The sequence below is a fragment of the Schistocerca piceifrons genome, chromosome 8 (genome assembly GCF_021461385.2).
Source record: "Schistocerca piceifrons isolate TAMUIC-IGC-003096 chromosome 8, iqSchPice1.1, whole genome shotgun sequence".
In the NCBI taxonomy this organism is placed as follows: Eukaryota; Metazoa; Arthropoda; class Insecta; order Orthoptera; family Acrididae; genus Schistocerca; species Schistocerca piceifrons.
This window is the reverse complement of record NC_060145.1, coordinates 312,741,573-312,760,422: the sequence shown is the minus strand read 5'-3', so window position 1 is coordinate 312,760,422 and position 18,850 is coordinate 312,741,573. Positions and strand designations below refer to the sequence as shown.

Genomic DNA, 18,850 nt, shown 5'->3' with positions numbered 1-18,850 from the left:
ACTGAGGCAAATTTCACATTAATGTTGGGTTTTCAAAGTATTCATGCTCTCGATTATCATCTGCATCTGTCTCGTGATAATTACCAATGGATCTAATCCTTGCTGCATACTTGCTGTTACACCCGCAGCCGTGTCTACAGGGCGTTCTGTTGTGCTATCTGTAGCCATCGGTCCTACAACACTTCTTACTGATTCATTATTATCAGTGCTAACAGTTGAAGGCAGGTGCGTGCTGCTTTGCTCTACTTAACTCATCCTAAATATTGCCCTAGTTAAAACCATATAAATGTTTTACTGTCACTATATGTAACTCCCTTCACACAAGAGTACTTCTGTGTCTAATTTCCTAATGTACATATACAGATAAATGCAACTGGGACAGATCAATCAAAACACTTCCTATATCTAACATGAACACAAATAATCAGTATTCAAATATTAAATAACACTAAACAGAAAAGCGTATACTTCAACTGTACTAGCAAGCTTTAATAATAAAAATATAGATCTGGCCTTTTCTCTGCACCCAGCGTGCTGTCTTTCGGCTTTATTTGTGGATCCAATTATATCACCTGTGAGTCTTTCGTCTCTTTTCCAAGCGTCAGTTAGGTTAGCTCGTCGTAGTTGACATGAAACAGAGAAGAAAATTATTTTAGCAACGTCCAAAAACGTGTCCTGTCATGGTCGCCATTTTAACATTTTAAATGTTTGGATAATAAATTGCCGTCTCTTTAATCTAAGAATAGATGATCAATGCAGCTAGCTGCTATCTCTGTGTAATGTCTTGTTTGTATAGACGTGTATCTGTTGTCTTTAAGATCCCTTCACCTTCACACATAAGTCTATAAAGTAAAGTAAGGCCCTCCCAGTTCTTGGCTGATCCGTGATAAGACAGGTGAAAAATTAGACTAATGGAGGATTATTAGTATTATCTCTATTTTCATTCGCTCTTTCTCTTTCTCTCCTTTATCTATGTATAGTTTTTAATATAAGATTTCATTACGTGATAAAAAGAATCAGCCAAATAGAATCTTTGGTTGAGTCCTTCATCTTGGGAATCAGCGGCTGGCTTGCTGTAAGAGATGTTGACATTTATTATTACTCTTAAACACTGCAATCAGTCGAGAGAATCAATCGTTTGGACAATTTGTTCCTTTTACGAAAGATTGCGAATTCCAGATGTGTATGAAGCCTTTTTGGACGATTTAACGCAGACTCAGTGATTGCAGGCTCTCTTCGACACAGCTGAAACTTCCCCACTAATTACAGGGCCAACGTGGTCAACAAATGATTCAGAAAAAAACTCATTCGTTCATTCACTCCAGAACAAAAAAGTCACAAACCTTATTTATGGAGGAAATCGCGTATTAACCCTTTTAGTGCCAGACATTTTCTCAAACGATCACGTTAAAAGTGCCATGCGATTTTACAGTAAAATGCAGACCTCTGCCATACTTGCAATAAAATCGAAACTAATGCATAAAGGAATGTAATTTTTTTTTAATTTTTAGGGAATGCTGCTGGCTACAGTAATATGTGCAATACACATTGTCAAAGAACATATTTTCAGAGAAAAAAATATTTTCATGATGGGGTCTATCGAAAAAAATTAAAACTTTGATTTCAGTTTACTCTGAGGCCCATCAAATGATGATATACTCAAAAATTTCAGGTATATATAGAATCTCTGTAGTTTCCTTAACAAAAACACCATAAAGGAATACAAATTTTTTTTATTTCACTAAGGAAAAAATCAAAAAGAACATAACATTACAAAAAAAAAATTGTTTTGCTCTGAACGTGTTCTCAGTTCTTCAGTCATAAATCACTGACAAATGTGAGGTTGCAGTTATGACAACTACTTGCACACATGCTGACCAACACATGAAGGATGCGGTCCTTTCTTGCAACAAATACACACTGTTCGTGAACGCCGCTTCTTATCCTTCGTAGAACAAACACTACAGTAGCGTTCCTTTCTCCCTGGAAGAGTCTCTACACCATATACTGTTGGAGCAGGTACATTTATATCTATTGCACTTGTGGTTGCAGTCCTTGCCTGAAACCACTGTTGAAAAAGTTTGCAAATGACTATGCTGTTAAACTTCAGCCGTGTCAGTGGTTTGTCGTTGGGGTTTAGACTTTCCTTATACAAAACATATGCATTCAGCAACATCCTGGCAATTATGCTGAACACTACCTTCTTCCACATCTTGACAGTCCTTCTCTCATCTAAATAGCAGTATGCCATCATATCAGATGAGTCAATGCCACCCATATACTTATTATATTCAAAAATAACATCTGGTTTCTTGACCGACTGTCTATTGCGAATTGTCTTTTCTGATGTAGCAGAGGATGATGTACTCACAAAGAGGACTGGATTTCTCTGTGATTTCTTCTGTCTGAAGCCACAGAGAAGTATAAAAGATTTCTTGAAAAACTTTAGCTGGCCTACAGCATAATTCGACAGAAGACCACGTGGCAGGAAATTTCTGTTTCTTCTAAGTGTTCCCGTTAGATAAGTGCCAACTGAATACAGCTTTTCTGCCAGAGGAATAGATGTAAAAAAGTTATCGCAAAACACATGGTAACCTTTTTGCATGTAGCTCCCAAGAGCTAGTAGTTTCATGACGACTACATATCCCAGGCCATTCTCTTTTATTTCGTTTTTGTCATCATCACTTTTTGCACCACGGTATGCATAAAACCCTAGGCAGTAATTTATGACTGAATCACACAGCATCCAAAATTTGACTCCCCATCTGTGATGATGTTTATTGGGAAGGTACTGGATTAGCTGTGAGTGCGCCTTTGTCCCAACAAGACTTTCATCAACACTCAGTTGCTGGTGTGGAGTGTAGTAGCGACGGAAAGCATTGTTGGCAATATCCACCAACACTTGAAACTTGGCTGTTGGATCATATAATGGGTGACCAGGAGGGTGAAGTTTCGAGTTGTCTACAAAATGGAAAAACCGCAGCAACAACTGAAACCTGTTACGTGAAAACATTTGTGAAAACCACGGTGTCAACAGGTTTGCATCAGTTGACCAATAACTAAAAATCGTCGGTTTTTTATCAGTCCCATATTCAAAATTACTGCTATAAAAGCCCTCATTTCTGCTACAGTTGTTGGTTGTCACTGTTTGATTCTCGAATTTGGCGATAAATGCGTTGACTGAATCACCTGGCGAGCGTATCTGTTGGTCTCTGTCACCATAATCGTAAAAAGCTGCAGTGAGAAGAACAAATTGAAAAAATCAATTGGTGTGGCGTTTGCTGGTATATGTTTAGGGCCTGGTACGTCTGCATACACAAAGCTTGGAGGAGGTGGATTATCTGATGCCTCATCCATTACTTCAACAAAAGTATTTGCACTGCAATTTAGTTGTGTTTGGTCGTCGTCGTCGTCATTTGCTGATGCACAATCGTCACTTGAAGAAAACGACGAGTCCTCTTCTCCACCTGACATCCCATAATCCGATTCACTTTCTGTAAATCCTGCAAATTCATCTTCACTTCCACTACTTATCATATTATTGTCTAAATCACTTGTATCGAACCGCAACTTCTTACTTGGCGACGCCATGCTGCCGCGAAATAGTCGGTAAAAAAACACCACCAGAGAAGTTTATTTTACTCGAAATATCGCACTGACAATCGAAAAGAAGATCGATATGCTGTGCCTTCGACCTTCCTCCTGCGTCTTAGCTAGGAAATACTAACAACTTTGCCTTCAAGCGCGGAAAAAATGAATGAGAAAGGCATCACGATCAGAACGTTACTGGCATTTTTTGCCGAAAATCTGGATCACGATTAGATCGTATTTGGCACTAAAAGGGTTAAATCCATCTCCATTACATGTCCAGATCTCCGGTGATTCCACGCCTTAATTATTTTCCTTTTACAATCTCTTTCTCTTCAAAACAGACCGCCAATGGCACAAATGTTAATTGGCTCGCTTTAGCGAGAAGAAAAGCAGAATATGTGTCTCTCAGAAACACGTTAATCCCTCAACAGATACTCCAGAAGCTGTCCTAGTTACCACTCTAACAACCATGGAGAATGCATACATGCATCTCTGTTATTTCAAAGAATAAACGCACTAGAAAATACTTTGGTGTCGGCGAGTTGTCGCCGCATATATTACGAGAAAATCAGATCAGATAACTTTTCCAAAGTGAATGAATGTGGATGGTTTGATTGAAAATGATTAATTGGTGCGTGGTAGAGGGTATTTGTTGTGAGGACATTACAAGTATACACAAATAAAACAAGATTCCCAAAAAATTGGTGACAATTTTTTCTTTGAAACTGTTGCCTTGCTAGAGAATACTGATGCAGTGCCTCAAACTTATTTTTGTTCTTGATAAATGTTTCACTTAGGAAACTGTATTTGACAGCCCTATGAATCGCAGACAAACTTTGCAGTTTTCATGCATAATTGGACCAAATTTAGTAATGAACTCTCTCTCTCTCTGTGTGTGTGTGTGTGTGTGTGTGTGTGTGTGTGTGTGTGTGGCCTTCAGTCCGATGAATAGTTTGATGCAGCTGTTGATACCATTCTGTCCTGTGCAAGCCTCATCTTCTCTGCAGAACTACCACAAACTACTTCCATATGATCCTATTACTGTCTTCAACTCTTTGGTCTTCCTCTACAGCTGCTCTCCCCCCCCCCCCCCTCCCCCTCTCACCCTCTATTGCCAAATTCATAGTTACTTGATGCTGCAAAATGTGTCTTAAAAATCAATATCTTCTTTCAGCCAAGTTGTCTCAAATTTCTTCTTTCCTCAATCAGATTCAGTGTTCCTGTATTCATTATCTGATCTACTCATCTAATCTTCAATATTCTTCCGTAGCACAACAATCAAATGCTTTCACTCTCTCCTTGTCTAAGCTGTTTATCTTGTAAGTCTACAATCCAGACAAGTGCTTATAGATAGACTTCTTATGCAGTGTGTATATGCGAACAAGGAAAAAAAAAAAAAAATTCCGGATTTTTCCCAGTTAAAAATATGTTTTCTTCTCTGGCAAAAATACACTTTTTATGGTGAAAATACACTATACCCCAGGCAAAACTACAATTTTCTGTGTTAAGTGACAATATATTTTCTGTCGGAGCTGTAAAACTTCAATCATTTGAATTGTAAAGGTTTTGTACATGAGTCTGGAAAGTCCCACAACTTTAGAAAATGAAATCCAGCAAAAAATAATGTATTTTGGAAAGATCTTTGCTGCATGGCAACATGTACACTGCGTAGTTTCATAGTACAAAGGCATAAGTATGAATTCCATCATATACAGCACAGTAACTTCTGAAGCACTGAAGTCAGGATTGTAGTGCACATTTGTTAGTCAGTCATAGTTCACGTCACATGATCTTACCAGCCAATGACAGCAGATATTCATAGCATAGGACGCGGATGTAGTCAGCCAGAACACTTCAACTTTTCCATAGAAAAGCCAATTACTTGTGAAGTTGCTCAAGAACTCATCTCACACTTTCTTTAATGATAATTATACTTTTTGCCATTGTTATTGTGTAACTTGAAATTTATGAAAGAACTAAAATAAATATGAAAAAAATAACCTTGAAGCTTGATCTTTTTTAGCATCTGTTACCACATGTATCAAACACAGATATGCTAGTTAATTTTAGATGATGCCTTAAATGGCTGGTCTTTTGCATGTGAACATTTTTCAAATGGCTGATCCTTAAAGTGTTAAGTTTTGAATGAGAGTCAAACACTCTGTGATTTAAGAAATTCGTCACGCATTTTCATGTGTAACATAAATTAATTTTGCATAAAAAGAAATTTTCTTTGAAACTAACACTTCTCAAACTAACATTTGCAATATTTTCCTGTAACCTGTTATAAATGTAAATAGTTGTGATGCCATGCTCATGAAAAACAGTTTTCTTGTTATGAAGTATTGTAGAGTCTTCATCCTAAATCCTGTGACACATCTTACTGTTGGCAGACACTTCTGTATGTACTGTGTTTGATTGTTGTGAATGGCACATTTTCTATGCAACTAAACTTTTGTTTTGGTGTTATTCTCTTGTTTATGTTTTATTGCTGCAGTATTATTCTATAGTAGTGGGCTAAAGTAAAATTATTTGTTGGAGTATCAGTTCTTACTAGTTTAGTTTCTAAAACAATGAAAAGTTCCCGAAATTCTAAAAAAATTCTGTGCTTTTCCCAGATGAAAAAATTCTGCCATTTTTCCTAAATTCCCCAGATGTACCAGGGCATAACATTTAAATTTGTACATATTCAACCAAATCAAATTCCTCTTTTTCAGAATGCTTTTTGTTCTATTGTCAGTTTGAATTTTATATCCTCTCTACTTCTGTCATCGTCAGTTATTTTGCTATCTATGTAGCAAAACTTATCTACTACATTCAGTTTCTCATTTCCTAATCTAATCCCTTCAGCATTGCCTGATTTAATTCAGCCTAATATTGCTGTATTATGAGCAGCGTCACATACACTTATAGTTTTTGGAAAAAAGGGGGGAGGAGAAATCTAGTAGCGTATCAGTGAGTGGAATACTAAAAAGGATGTTACCTGGCCGGAAGGTATGGTAACCTGTCCATAATAATAATCTCTGTTAATGTTCTGTAAACTTGATTCACTATTAGAATAATTCTCAGCAGAAGTACAGTCATTGTACCAGTATCTGTACTACTTTGTCAATGTACGTTTGAAATGCAACTGATAATTAACGATTATTCTATCCAAGAACTTTCATTGTTGTTATACACGGTGGTTATAATTAAGCTTTTAGTACTTGAGCCATTGTAGCCAGAAAACTGTTTACCATGTGGATATCTAACTTAATAGAAATGATGCTCAGACTGCACTGCAGGATTATTTGTGTTTTTTGTAATGTTAGTGTTATGACTTGTTAGGCACTGGTAGTGGTACAGTGACATAAGGTTGAAACGCAAACATCAGTGTGTATTACAGTCACAGTCCACATGGGCATGGACAAGGTGCTTTATTCATAAACCTGTTTTATCAAAACAATAGCAATAGTGTTGCTGCTCTTCATGAGTATCATTGTGTTAAAGGAATATGGAAAAGTCCTCTCTCCACAACTTGATTGAAGAACACGATTCAGAAGTTCAAATTAACTGGCGATTTGAGGAATTTCTCGTGGGAGAGGCCTGTGAACCTCTCTCGTGCACATGTAAGCTCTGTGTGGTGCATGTGCAGTTGAGCTGTGCAGAGCTACTGAGACTGTTCAAGGTCACACTATGACTGTCCCAGGGCAGCCCAGAGAGCTACGGCACCAAGAAGAATCACTTCTCTTCTGTTGCCAAGATCAATGTATGTGTGTGTGTGTGTGTGTGTGTGTGTGTGTGTGTGTGTGTGTGTTTTTCTTTAAATCTAATCTTTATTAATATTGATAATATAATGTTATGTCTCCAATTAATCTAAATTCTTCTGTAGTGCCTTATCCCTTCATCCAGCAAGAAACACTCTCCTCCTATTACAAGAAAAGAGCACCAATTCAGCATCACTCTTATATGAAGACTCCTCAAAGTCCTTATTAGCGAACCCTGACTTGTGAAAGGTGGTGTATACAATCACATCTCTGTGGTGCAGCTGAGTGTGTTTCTTGTTGGATTAAGGGTCCTGGTACTACAGAAGAATTTGGATTAATTGGAGATGTAACAGTTTATTATCATTTTTAATAACGATTAGTTTCAAGTGAAAAAATACACACATTGATCTTGCCAGAAATTGAGATGTGGTTCTTCTTGGTGTTGTAGCTCCGTGGGCTGCCCTGGGACAGTCACAGTGCTACCTTGAACAACCTCAGTATATCTGCACAGCTCGGTTGCACACGCGCAACACAGAGTTAAAGTCATGTGACTATGACATCACAGAAGTTGGCAAGAGGGAGGTTCGCCAGCCCTAGTTTTACTGGCCAGCAAAGGCAATTCTTTAGTGATGACAGAAGTGATTGCACAACACTGCAATCCAATGTGTGTATAAGGGGCCCCTTTTCTGGCGAGAGTTTGAGGCTGCTGCACAGGCAACTGCATTCAATGGAGCTACTGAGATGCCACGTAATGGGAGGTGTTGACATCAGCGTCATCACATGTGCTGTTGTAATGGCCCTTACTCCATGCAGGAACTTCCATTGTTGATAATGATTTACAATTTTTAATACCTGGTCAGGAATCCATATGAAGGAATTTTTTCCCACAGAATGAAAAATGTAATATTTTTCTTTCCCAGACTTTGATGAGTTTACCACCTGATTTCACACACAAATCCAAAGTTTTCATTCCATTTGTGGAGATAAACATTTAATAACGGTAACAATGAGCAAGTTAGGCTGATCACATTGTGTTGTGTATGGATGCACATTTTTCCTCAATTAATTAAAGTGTCCATTTTATTGTCTGTTTCTATTTTTAAAATTTAACTTTTGATTAGCTTGTAAATTTATTATTAATTAAAACCAGTGGAGGCTTCAGAAAAAATTCAAAAAGATATGTTTAATGTCATCATTATTTCCTATTGATTGTTACAGATTTTTGCAACTCCATTTTTCCACCTGAACAATCACATACAGAATAGACAAAAAAAATCCTTTGGACATTACTGACATTGAAGTGTTTCATGCGACTGTCATTCAATAGATACACCCCTGTTTTCCTTCATCTTACATGATAATTTTAATTTCCAACAGTTCTCTCATTGATAGTGCATAATTAAATGTAGCATTATGCACCATAAGTTCTCCACAAGTGTAATTATCTTTCATTTATTTTATTGTTGGTGGGTTAGCTGTCTTCAGTACTGAGTGTCCCTGTTGTTACTAGCCATGTGATTGCACTATTTAAATGTTCACTCAAAAGTTGACCCACCATTTTTCACATCACTCAATTTTCATACATTTTCTGTAGATGACTTTGGTTGATGTCTGTTTCAAAACACACTCACAGTCTCGCATCACTTATACGGATAGTTTGAACATAACATTTTTTTAACCTTGAACTATGGTTGATATGTTTCCAACATTTCTCAGAAGTTGAAAGGAAAAGTGTTAAAAATGAAGGATAGTATTCATTTTTTGTGAAAGCCCTAAAGTGAGAACTGCGCTGATAATCAGATGTTCTCACTTTCCCAGTTATGCTCGCTACACTCAATGAACTACAGCTGGTGCCATCAAAGAGTGTCCATGTCTTAGTTTCAAGTGTCAAACCAGGAAAAACATCTTTTCATGATTTTATTTAGGTAATTTTTCGAGTTTTTGCCAGCTGAAATTTGGCAAGTGGTTTTTCAGCGACAGTTAAGTAGGAGTGGCAAAAATATTATGGTCAGTTACAGCATAACAATTTGAATCTTTTATTCTAAGAAGAAGAATATGTTCCAAGTGTTGCATTTCACCACCATTTAATGGAATGATGCCCCAACTGTGACCAAACATGGATGGGTGAAGACAAAAATGTAATTGTGTTAGATTAGATTAGATTTACTTTCATTCCAATTGATCCGTAGTGAGGAGGTCCTGCAGGATTTAAAACATGTCAGAAAACAGGTCCCAAGTGGAATGATCATCTTTTTTTTAAATGAACAATGTATGACAGAATTATTTTACAAACAATCATTTACTAAGATCACATTAATGCCCTGAATTTAAAAAAAATGTGTTTTATTTGTAAAGTAATAAACATATAATAGAACTACTTATAAGAAAGAAACATTCCACATGGGGAAAATATATTAAAAAACAAAGATGCTGTGACTTACCAAACGAGAAAGCGCTGGTAGATAGACACAATAAAAACACACAAACACACACAGAAATTTCAAGCTTTCGCAACCCACGGTTGCTTCATCAGGAAAGAGGGAAGGAGAGGGAAAGATGAAAGGATGTGGGTTTTAAGGGAGAGGGTAAGGAGTCATTCCAATCCCGGAAGCGGAAAGACTTACCTTAGGGGGAAAAAAGGACAGGTATACACTCGCACACACACACATATCCATCCACACATACACAGACACAAGCAGACATTTGTAAAGGCAAAGAGTTTGGGCAGAGATGTCAGTCGGGGCGGATGTACAGAGGCAAAGATGAAGTTGAAAGACAGGTGAGGTATGAGCGGCGGCAAATTGAAATTAGAAATTAGCGGAGATTGAGGCCTGGCGGATAGCGAGAAGAAAGGATATGCTGAAGGGCAAGTTCCCATCTCCGGAGTTCTGACAGGTTGGTGTTAGTGGGAAGTATCGCGTGTGTGCGAGTGTATACCTGTCCTTTTTTCCCCCTAAGGTAAGTCTTTCCGCTCCCGGGATTGGAATGACTCCTTACCCTCTCCTTTAAAACCCACTTCCTTTCGTCTTCCCCTCTCCTTACCTCTTTCCTGATGAGGCAACAGTTTGTTGCGAAAGCTTGAATTTTGTGTGTGTGTTTGTGTTTGTTTGTGTGTCTATCGACCTGCCAGCGCTTTTGTTCGGTAAGTCACCTCATCTTTGTTTTTATATATAATTTTTCCCACGTGGAATGTTTCCTTCCATTATATATATATATATATATATATATATATATATATATATATACACACACACACACACACACACACACACACACACACATCCGCACATATACAGACACAGGCAGACATTGTAAAGGCAAAGAGTTTGGGCAGAGTGTCAGTCGAGGCGGAAGTACAGAGGCAAAGATGTTGTTGAGTGACAAGTGATTTACGAGGGGCGGCAACTTGAAATTAGCGGAGGTTGAGGCCTGGTGGGTAACAGGAAGAGAGGATATATTGAAGGGCAAGTTCCCATCTCCGGAGTTCTGATATGTTGGTGTCAATGGGAAGTATCCAGATAACCCGGACGGCGTAACACTGTGCCAAGATGTGCTGGCCGTGCACCAAGGCATGTTTAGCCACAGGGTGATCCTCATTACCAACAAACACTGTCTGCCTGTGTCCGTTCATGCGAATGGACAGTTTGTCGCTGGTCATTCCCACATAGAAGGCTTCACAGTGGAGGCAGGTCAGTTGGTAAATCACGTGGGTGCTTTCACACGTGGCTCTGCCTTTGATCGTGTACACCTTCCGGGTTACAGGACTGGAGTTGGTGGTGGTGGAAGGGTGCATGGGACAGGTTTTACACCGGAGGTGGTTACAAGGGTAGGAGACAGAGAGTAGGGAAGATGGTTTGGGGATTTCATAGGGATGAACCAAGAAGCTAGGAACGTTAGGTGGACGGCGGAAAGACACTCTTGCTGGAGTGGGGAGGATTTCATGAAGGATGGATCTCATTTCAGGGCAGGATTTGAGGAAGTCGTATCCTTGCTGGAGAGCCACATTCAGAGTCTGATCCAGTCCCGGAAAGTATCCTGTCACAAGTGGGGCACTTTTGGGGTTCTTCAGTGGGAGGTTCTGGGTTTGAGGGGATGAGGTAGTGGCTCTGGTTATTTGCTTCTGTACCAGGTCGGGAGGGTAGCTGCAGGATGCGAAAGCTGTTTTCAGGTTGTTGGTGTAATGGTTCAAGGATTCAGTACTGGAGCAGATTCGTTTGCCACGAAGACCTAAGCTGTAGGGAAGGGACCATTTGATATGGAATGGGTGGCAGCTGTCATAGTGGAGGTACTGTTGCTTGTTGGTGGGTTTGATGTGGATGGATGTGTGAAGCTGGCCATTGGACAGATGGGGCTCAATGTCGAGGAAAGTGGCATGGGATTTGGAGTAGGACCAGGTGAATCTGATGGAACCAAAGGAGTTGAGGTTGGAGAGGAAATTCTGGAGTTGTTCTTCACTGTGAGTCCAGATCATGAAGATGTCGTCAATAAATCTGTACCAAACTTTGGGTTGGGAGGCCTGGGTGACCAAGAAGGCTTCCTCTAAGCAACCCATAAATAGGACAGTGTACGAGGGGGCCATCCTGGTACCCATGGCTGTTCCCTTTAATTGTTGGTATGTGTGGCCCTCAAAAGTGAAGAAGTTGTGAGTTAGGATGAAGCTGGCCAAAGTAATGAGGAAAGAGGTTTTAGGTAGGATGGCCTTGAATATATCCTCTCTTCCCATTACCCACCAGGCCTCAACCTCCGCTAATTTCAAGTTGCCGCCCCTCGTACGTCACTTGTCACTCAACAACATCTTTGCCTCTGTACTTCCGCCTCGACTGATATCTCTGCCCAAACTCTTTGCCTTTACATGTGTCTGCCTGTGTCTGTATATGTGTGGATGGATATGTGTGTGTGCGCGAGTGTATACCTGTCCCTTTTTCCCCCTAAGGTAAGTCTTTCTGCTCCCGGGATTGGAATGACTCCTTATCCTCTCCCTCAAATCCCACATCCTTTCGTCTTTCCCTCACCTTCCCTCTTTCCTGATGAAGCAACCATGGGTTGTGAAAACTTGAATTTTGTGTGCGTGTGTGTGTGTGTGTGTGTGTGTGTGTGTGTGTGTTTTTTATTGTGTGTATCTACCAGCGCTTTCTCGTTTCGTAAGTCACAGCATCTTTGTTTTTTACTACAAAAAATGAAACTTGCCTAGCTTGAAGAGGGAAACCAGATGGTGCTATGGTTGGCCCGCTAGATGGCGCTGCCATAGGTCAAACGGATATCAACTGTGTTTTTTAAAATAGAAACCCCCATTTTTTATTACATATTCCTGTAGTACATAAAGAAATATGAATGTTTTAGTTGGACCACTTTTTTCGCTTTGTCATAGATGGGGCTGTAATAGTCACAAACATATGGCTCACAATTTTAGACGTACAGTTAGTAACAGGTAGTTTTTTTAAATTAAAATACAGAACGTAGGTACATTTGAACATTTTATTTCAGTTGTTCCAATGTGATATATGTACCTTCGTGAACTTATCATTTCTGAGAATGCATGCTGTTACAGCATGATTACCTGTAACTACCACATTAATGCAATAAATGCTCAAAATGATGTCCGTCAGCCTCAATGCATTTGGCAATATGTGTAACGACATTCCTCTCAGCAGCGAGTAGTTAGACTTCTGTATTGTTCGCACATGCATTGACAATGCGCTGATGCATGTTGTCAGGTGTTGTCGGTGGATCACGGTAGCAAATATCCTTCAACTTTCCCCACAGAAAGAAATCCGGGGATGTCAGATCCGGTGAATGTGCAGGCCATGGTATGGTGCTGGTTGGTTGGTTGGTTTGGGGAAGGAGACCAGACAGTGTGGTCATCGGTCTCATCGGATTAGGGAAGGATTGGGAAGGAAGTCGGCCATGCCCTTTCAGAGGAACCATCCCGGCATTTGCCTGGAGTGATTTAGGGAAATCACGGAAAACCTAAATCTGGATGGCCGGACGCGGGATTGAACCGTCGTCCTCCCAAATGCGAGTCCAGTGTCTAACCACTGCGCCACCCCGCTCGGTCATGGTATGGTGCTTTGACGACAATCCACCTGTCATGAAATATGCTATTCAATACCGCTTCAACCGCACACGAGCTATGTGCCGGACTCCCATCATGTGGGAAGTACACCACCATTCTGTCATGCAGTGAAACTTCTTGTAGTAACATCGGTTGGGCATTACGTAGGAAATCAGCATACATTGCACCATTTAGATTGCCATCGATAAAATCGGGGCCAATTACCCTTCCTCTCATAATGCTGCACCATACATTAACCCACGAAGGTCGCTGATGTTCCACTTGTTGCAGCCATCGCGGATTTTCTGTTACCCAATAGTGCATATTATGCCGGTGTATGTTACTGCTGTTGATGAATGATGCTTCGTCGCTAAATAGAATGCATGCATAAAATCTGTCATCGTCCAGTAATTTCTCTTATGCCCAGTGGCAGAACTGTACACAACGTTCAAAGTCGTCGCCAAGCATAGAAATATGGTGCGGGTGCAATCAATGTTGATGTAGCATTCTCAACACCGACATGTTTGAGATTCCTGATTCTCGCGTAATTTGTCCGCTACTGATGTGCGGATTAGCTGCGACAGCAACCAAAACACCTACTTCGGCATCATCATTTGTTGCAGGTCATGGTTGACATTTCGCATGCGGCTGAACACTTCCTGTTTCCTTAAATAACTTAACTATCTGGTGAACGGTCTGGACACTGGATAATTTCATCCAGGATACCGAGCAGCATACATAGCACATGCCCGTTGTGCATTTTGATCACAATAGCCATACATCAATACGACATCAACCTTTTCCACAATTGTAAATGGTCCATTTTAACACAGGTAATGTATCACGAAGCAAATACCGTCCGCACTGGCGGAATGTTACGTGATACCATGTACTTACACGCTTGTGTCTATTACAGCGCCATCAATCACAAAGCGAAAAAAGTGGTCCAACTAAAACATTCATATCTCTTTACATACTACACGAATATGTAATAAAAAATGGGGGTTCCTATTTAAAAAAACACAGTTGATATCTATTTGATCTATGGCAGCGCCATCTAGTGGGCCAACCATAGCACCATCTGGTTTCCCCCTTTAAGCTAGACGAGTTTTGTTCTTTGTAGTTTTTTCATTTGATGCTTATTTCGTGTGATATTTGGCCCGGTCACTATCAATGGACCACCCACACAAATCAGTTGGTTCTACTGAGAAATTCATCAATGGAGTAGAAGGAGTTGGCCCCCAATAAATCTTTTAGGCTTCTCTTAAACTGAATTTCATTGGTTTAAGCTTTTTATGGCTGCTGACAAGTAATTGAAAATGTGTGTTCCTGAATAATGCACACCTTTTTGTATAAGAGTAAGTCACTTTAAACCCCTGTGAAGATTATTCTTATTTCTAGTATAGATTCCATGATTGAGCTGTTGGTTTGAAAAAGTGATATATTTTTAATGACAACTTTCATCAAGGAATAAATGTATTGGGAAGCAGTAGTTAGTATCCTTAGTTCCATAAACAGGCTTCTGCAGGATGTTCTTGAGTTCACATCACATATAACTCTTATTGCACATTTTTGTTCCTGGAAAACTTTAGCTTGGCTTGATGAATTACCCCAAAAAACAATCCCACATGACATTATGGAATGAAAGTAAGCACAGTATGCCAGCTTTTTCATTTTTATATCCCCTATGGCTGACACAATTCACATTGCAAATAGATTTGTTAAGACGCTTCAGCAGTTCTGTGGTGTGCTCCTCCCAGTTGAATTTATTATCAAGCTGTAATCCCAAGAACTTAACACTGTCCACTTCTTCTATCTGCTTGTCATCGTATGTTAGGCATGTACTTGTGGAACACCCCTTACAAGTCATGAACTGCATGTAGTGTGTTTTTTCAAAGTTTAGTGACAAAGAATTGGTTAGGAACCAGTGTTTAATGTCCACAAATATTTTATTAGCCGATCTTTCTAAGACTGTACTCGATTTGCTATTTATTGCAATGTTTGTATCATCGGCAAACAAAACGAACTTGGCATCTGGTAATGTTACTGATGAAAGGTCATTGATATACACAAGTAAAAGTGAGGGCCCTAAAATGGAATCTTGTGGGACCCCACATGTAATTAGTTCCCAGTTGGATGATGCCTGATAGTGTAATACATGTCTCTTTCCTGATAACACCCTTTGTTTCCTGCCAGAGATGTAAGATTTGAACCATTTTGTAGCATTTCCTGTTACACTACAATATTCTAATTTACTTAAAAGGATATTGTGATTTATACACTCAAATGCCTTTGACAGATCACCAGATATATGAGTTGCCTGCAATTTTTTGTCTAATGAATTAAGTGCATTTTCACTGTAAATGTAGATAGCCTTCTCAATATCAGAACGCTTTAGAAATCCGAACTGCACCTTTGATGGTATGTTATTTGTGGTAAGATGGTTATAAAGCCGATTGTACATTACCTTTTCTAAAATTTTTGAGAATGCTGGCAAAATTGAAATTGGACAGAAATTTGATGCTGTTTCTTTATCTCCCTTCTTAACTGGCCCACCCACTACAACCACGGTGTCTTCCTTAGTGAAATCTTTGCAAAGTGATCCTAAATCCTCTGTCACCTGCTCCAGACCAGCACTAGGTTTAAAAAAAATTGGTGACCTGTTATTCTTATCCTAGTTCATCCTGCAAAAGTTGGCCAACACCTCTTCCGTGGGAACTACCTAACAACAACACTTTCTTTCTGTTTACTTTTTTCCCTACATTCTTACTTTTCAATTTGTTGCTGAAAGTTTGTTGCGCCCAGTCTACACCTGCAGTTGCTTGAGGCTCACTAGCTTCTAACTGAAGCAACAAGACAAATCTATTTTCTACGTTCACTATGAAGCTGTCAGACAAAGTTCTAGGCCTGTTCCTCCTGTTGCCTGTTGCCACTTCCCACCTCTCTTTACCCTTCTCTCTCCTTAACCTGTCAAGATCTCCCCAGCCTGAAGGACAGCAATTTTCCCCTCCTGTTCTGGTATCTTCCTATCTCTACTACATATCCTACAAAACCACTGATGAGTCTCATTTACTTCCCCTATTCCCACGCCACTACAGGCACCCACTTGGAAAAAATTACAGCACCTGTCACACCAAAGCCCCGACCTAACAGTTCTAAGGCAAGTCAAGCACTTTTCACACATGATAAACATAATAGTTTATTAAGAATAAGTCAGTTTAATTACAGATAAACACGAAAATATACGGCATTGTATGTAAACTAAAACAACAGTGCAAAGTTTATGAAACAACTACTTTCCAGAAATGTGAATTAAATAATGAAGAGGTATGCTACAGTTAAATTGCTGGAGAGAGCAAAGAACAATTAAACGAAATTCTATAGATTTGCTGAAGCAAAACGTAAACAGAAAATACGACTGTAACCCGACTGTACGATCTTTTTGCGTTTTCTGCTATACTACGTAAAGAAAAATGAAACCTTTAATGGTAAGCTAAGAAAGCACACTAATACACCTATTTACCACATAATCAGTACTCAACTAAATGTTTTTATAATTTGAAATGACTTATCTTTACAAGAACACCAAAACTCGTGCTAGGTGCCTGGCTGCAGTGTTTTGCTAGGAGAACTCTGGTAATCATATGTTACGCAGATGTGGGCACAGAGAGAAATGGATATTACGCAAGTGGTGAAAATGTCCATGGGACACATTGCTCAATTCAGGAATGTAAATTTATGCTTCAGTATAATAAATTAATTTTTCATTATGGCCAATTAGTTCGAAATACTGCAACAATTCTATTACAGAATCATGCATTCTGACTTTTTTGTTGAGGGGTAGTGGTTAGGGGAGATTGTGAACATTCTGTGTTCATGGAAAATGGGCTATTCATTCTCTCAACCTGCCCTCTAAAGATGACGCATTTGCTGTTACAATAGTACTCTTCAATTAGAAAACTAGTAATATGTCACATTAGCATATGATTTATTTATATAAATATGTTATGTTAGTATTTTGAAGGAAGCTGGTTGACATATAGAGGTTGATATTTGAGACACACAAAGCAGTACTACTCATAACTAAGTTGTATATTTCTTTTTATTCTTTCAGGTGCATGGGAAACGTTTTGTGTACAAGTTTGTATGTGACCTGAAGAAATTACTTGGTTATAGTGCCCGTGAACTGCATAAATTGGTCACAGAGTGTGCAAATGCTCATGCTCAGGCTCGTTTAGAGTCCAATTTTTCAAGCTGAGCTGTAAATAAAAATGCCATACTGTAAAAAGTATAAATATGCATAAAAATGTTAAATTTTTATGTTCCATGATATTGCTATTTGCCTGATTTTTGTCTGTGATTTCGATCTATTTGTGACCTAGATTGGTTGCTGGAGGAAGTGAATGTTTACACCAGGAATAAGGAGAAACTCACAGCAAGTTACAGCAAATATAATTAAATTGTAATGAAGCAAACCTGACTACATAGCTTTCCCCCCATAACTGTTCATTTTTTGGAAATTGATTAAGGTGCCAAGTCAGAACACTCGTGTACTATGAATGTGCTTTAAGGTATACAGAAAATTAGTTGTCACACTGGTAACATACTATTAACTCCTGTTCTGAAATGAGTGTGGTTTGTTTGGACTTGAGGGGGAAAAAATTAAGAATTTGCAGTGAGGAGGAAATGCTTGTTCAAGAAGCTACACATACATTCATTGTATTGGTGACTGGCCGAAAAACATTGCGTACTGTACTTAAATAGGGGAAGAAAATTTCTATTTACCAGAGGGCAGGAGCTGTAAAGATAAACAAAACAACCTTCTGATAAGTAAAAGTTTTTCTTATCTGTATTTTAAAACACTTTCCATTTGGAGTGGTTTTTTCCACTCTCCTGGTAATCATATTAAATATAAGTGATGTGTATGGATGTCTATGTTCTACATCTGTGTCAATAGACATGCATTTACCCACTGAATGTCGTGAAAATTTTCCCTTTATCCCGATATTCTAGTTGTAATCAACTGATTCTGCAAAAAAAAAAAAAAATGATGATGATGATTTCAAACAAGGAACAGTCTTTTGTCTTCCCTGGGGTCATTCTCTGCAGGTTAGTAAAATCGTTTTTCCATGTCCCATTTACAATAAGTGCATCCCTAATCTACAGTAAGGTGACAATAGCTTTTATTGCTGCATATTCTAGTTATTCAGTTTCAGTAGCTTCAGTATTTCTTTAAAAATTGGAGTTTGAGCATTCACTTCCTCCTCTTTGTCCTTAACCATGTGTTAACAAATTGCTAAAAGAAATATATTTTCTGTGAAAAATAAAACAATATATCTTATGTAAATAATTGTCAGTTTTTCTTTTGATAGTTTCACAGCCAATATTTGAACTTGCAGTGAGGAGCTATGTTTAACAGTAGCACCAATTAACACTGATGAGAAATTTGTGAATATGATTC

The 18,850-nt window shown here is 38.9% G+C and overlaps 1 protein-coding gene across 4 annotated transcripts in view; it reads left to right on the top strand.

The window, feature by feature from the left end:
- LOC124711732 (DNA-binding protein Ets97D-like) overlaps positions 1-18,366 on the top strand; it is a 73,716-nt gene extending 55,350 nt beyond the window's left edge. For all 4 annotated transcript variants that reach the window (XM_047241944.1, XM_047241943.1, XM_047241942.1 and 1 more), the window contains one exon: positions 17,504-18,366. In XM_047241944.1, the coding sequence (XP_047097900.1) occupies positions 17,504-17,647 (144 nt within the window). In that variant the 3' untranslated portion in view covers positions 17,648-18,366. The remainder of the gene's footprint in view (positions 1-17,503) is intronic.
- The last annotated feature ends 484 nt before the right edge of the window (positions 18,367-18,850 follow it).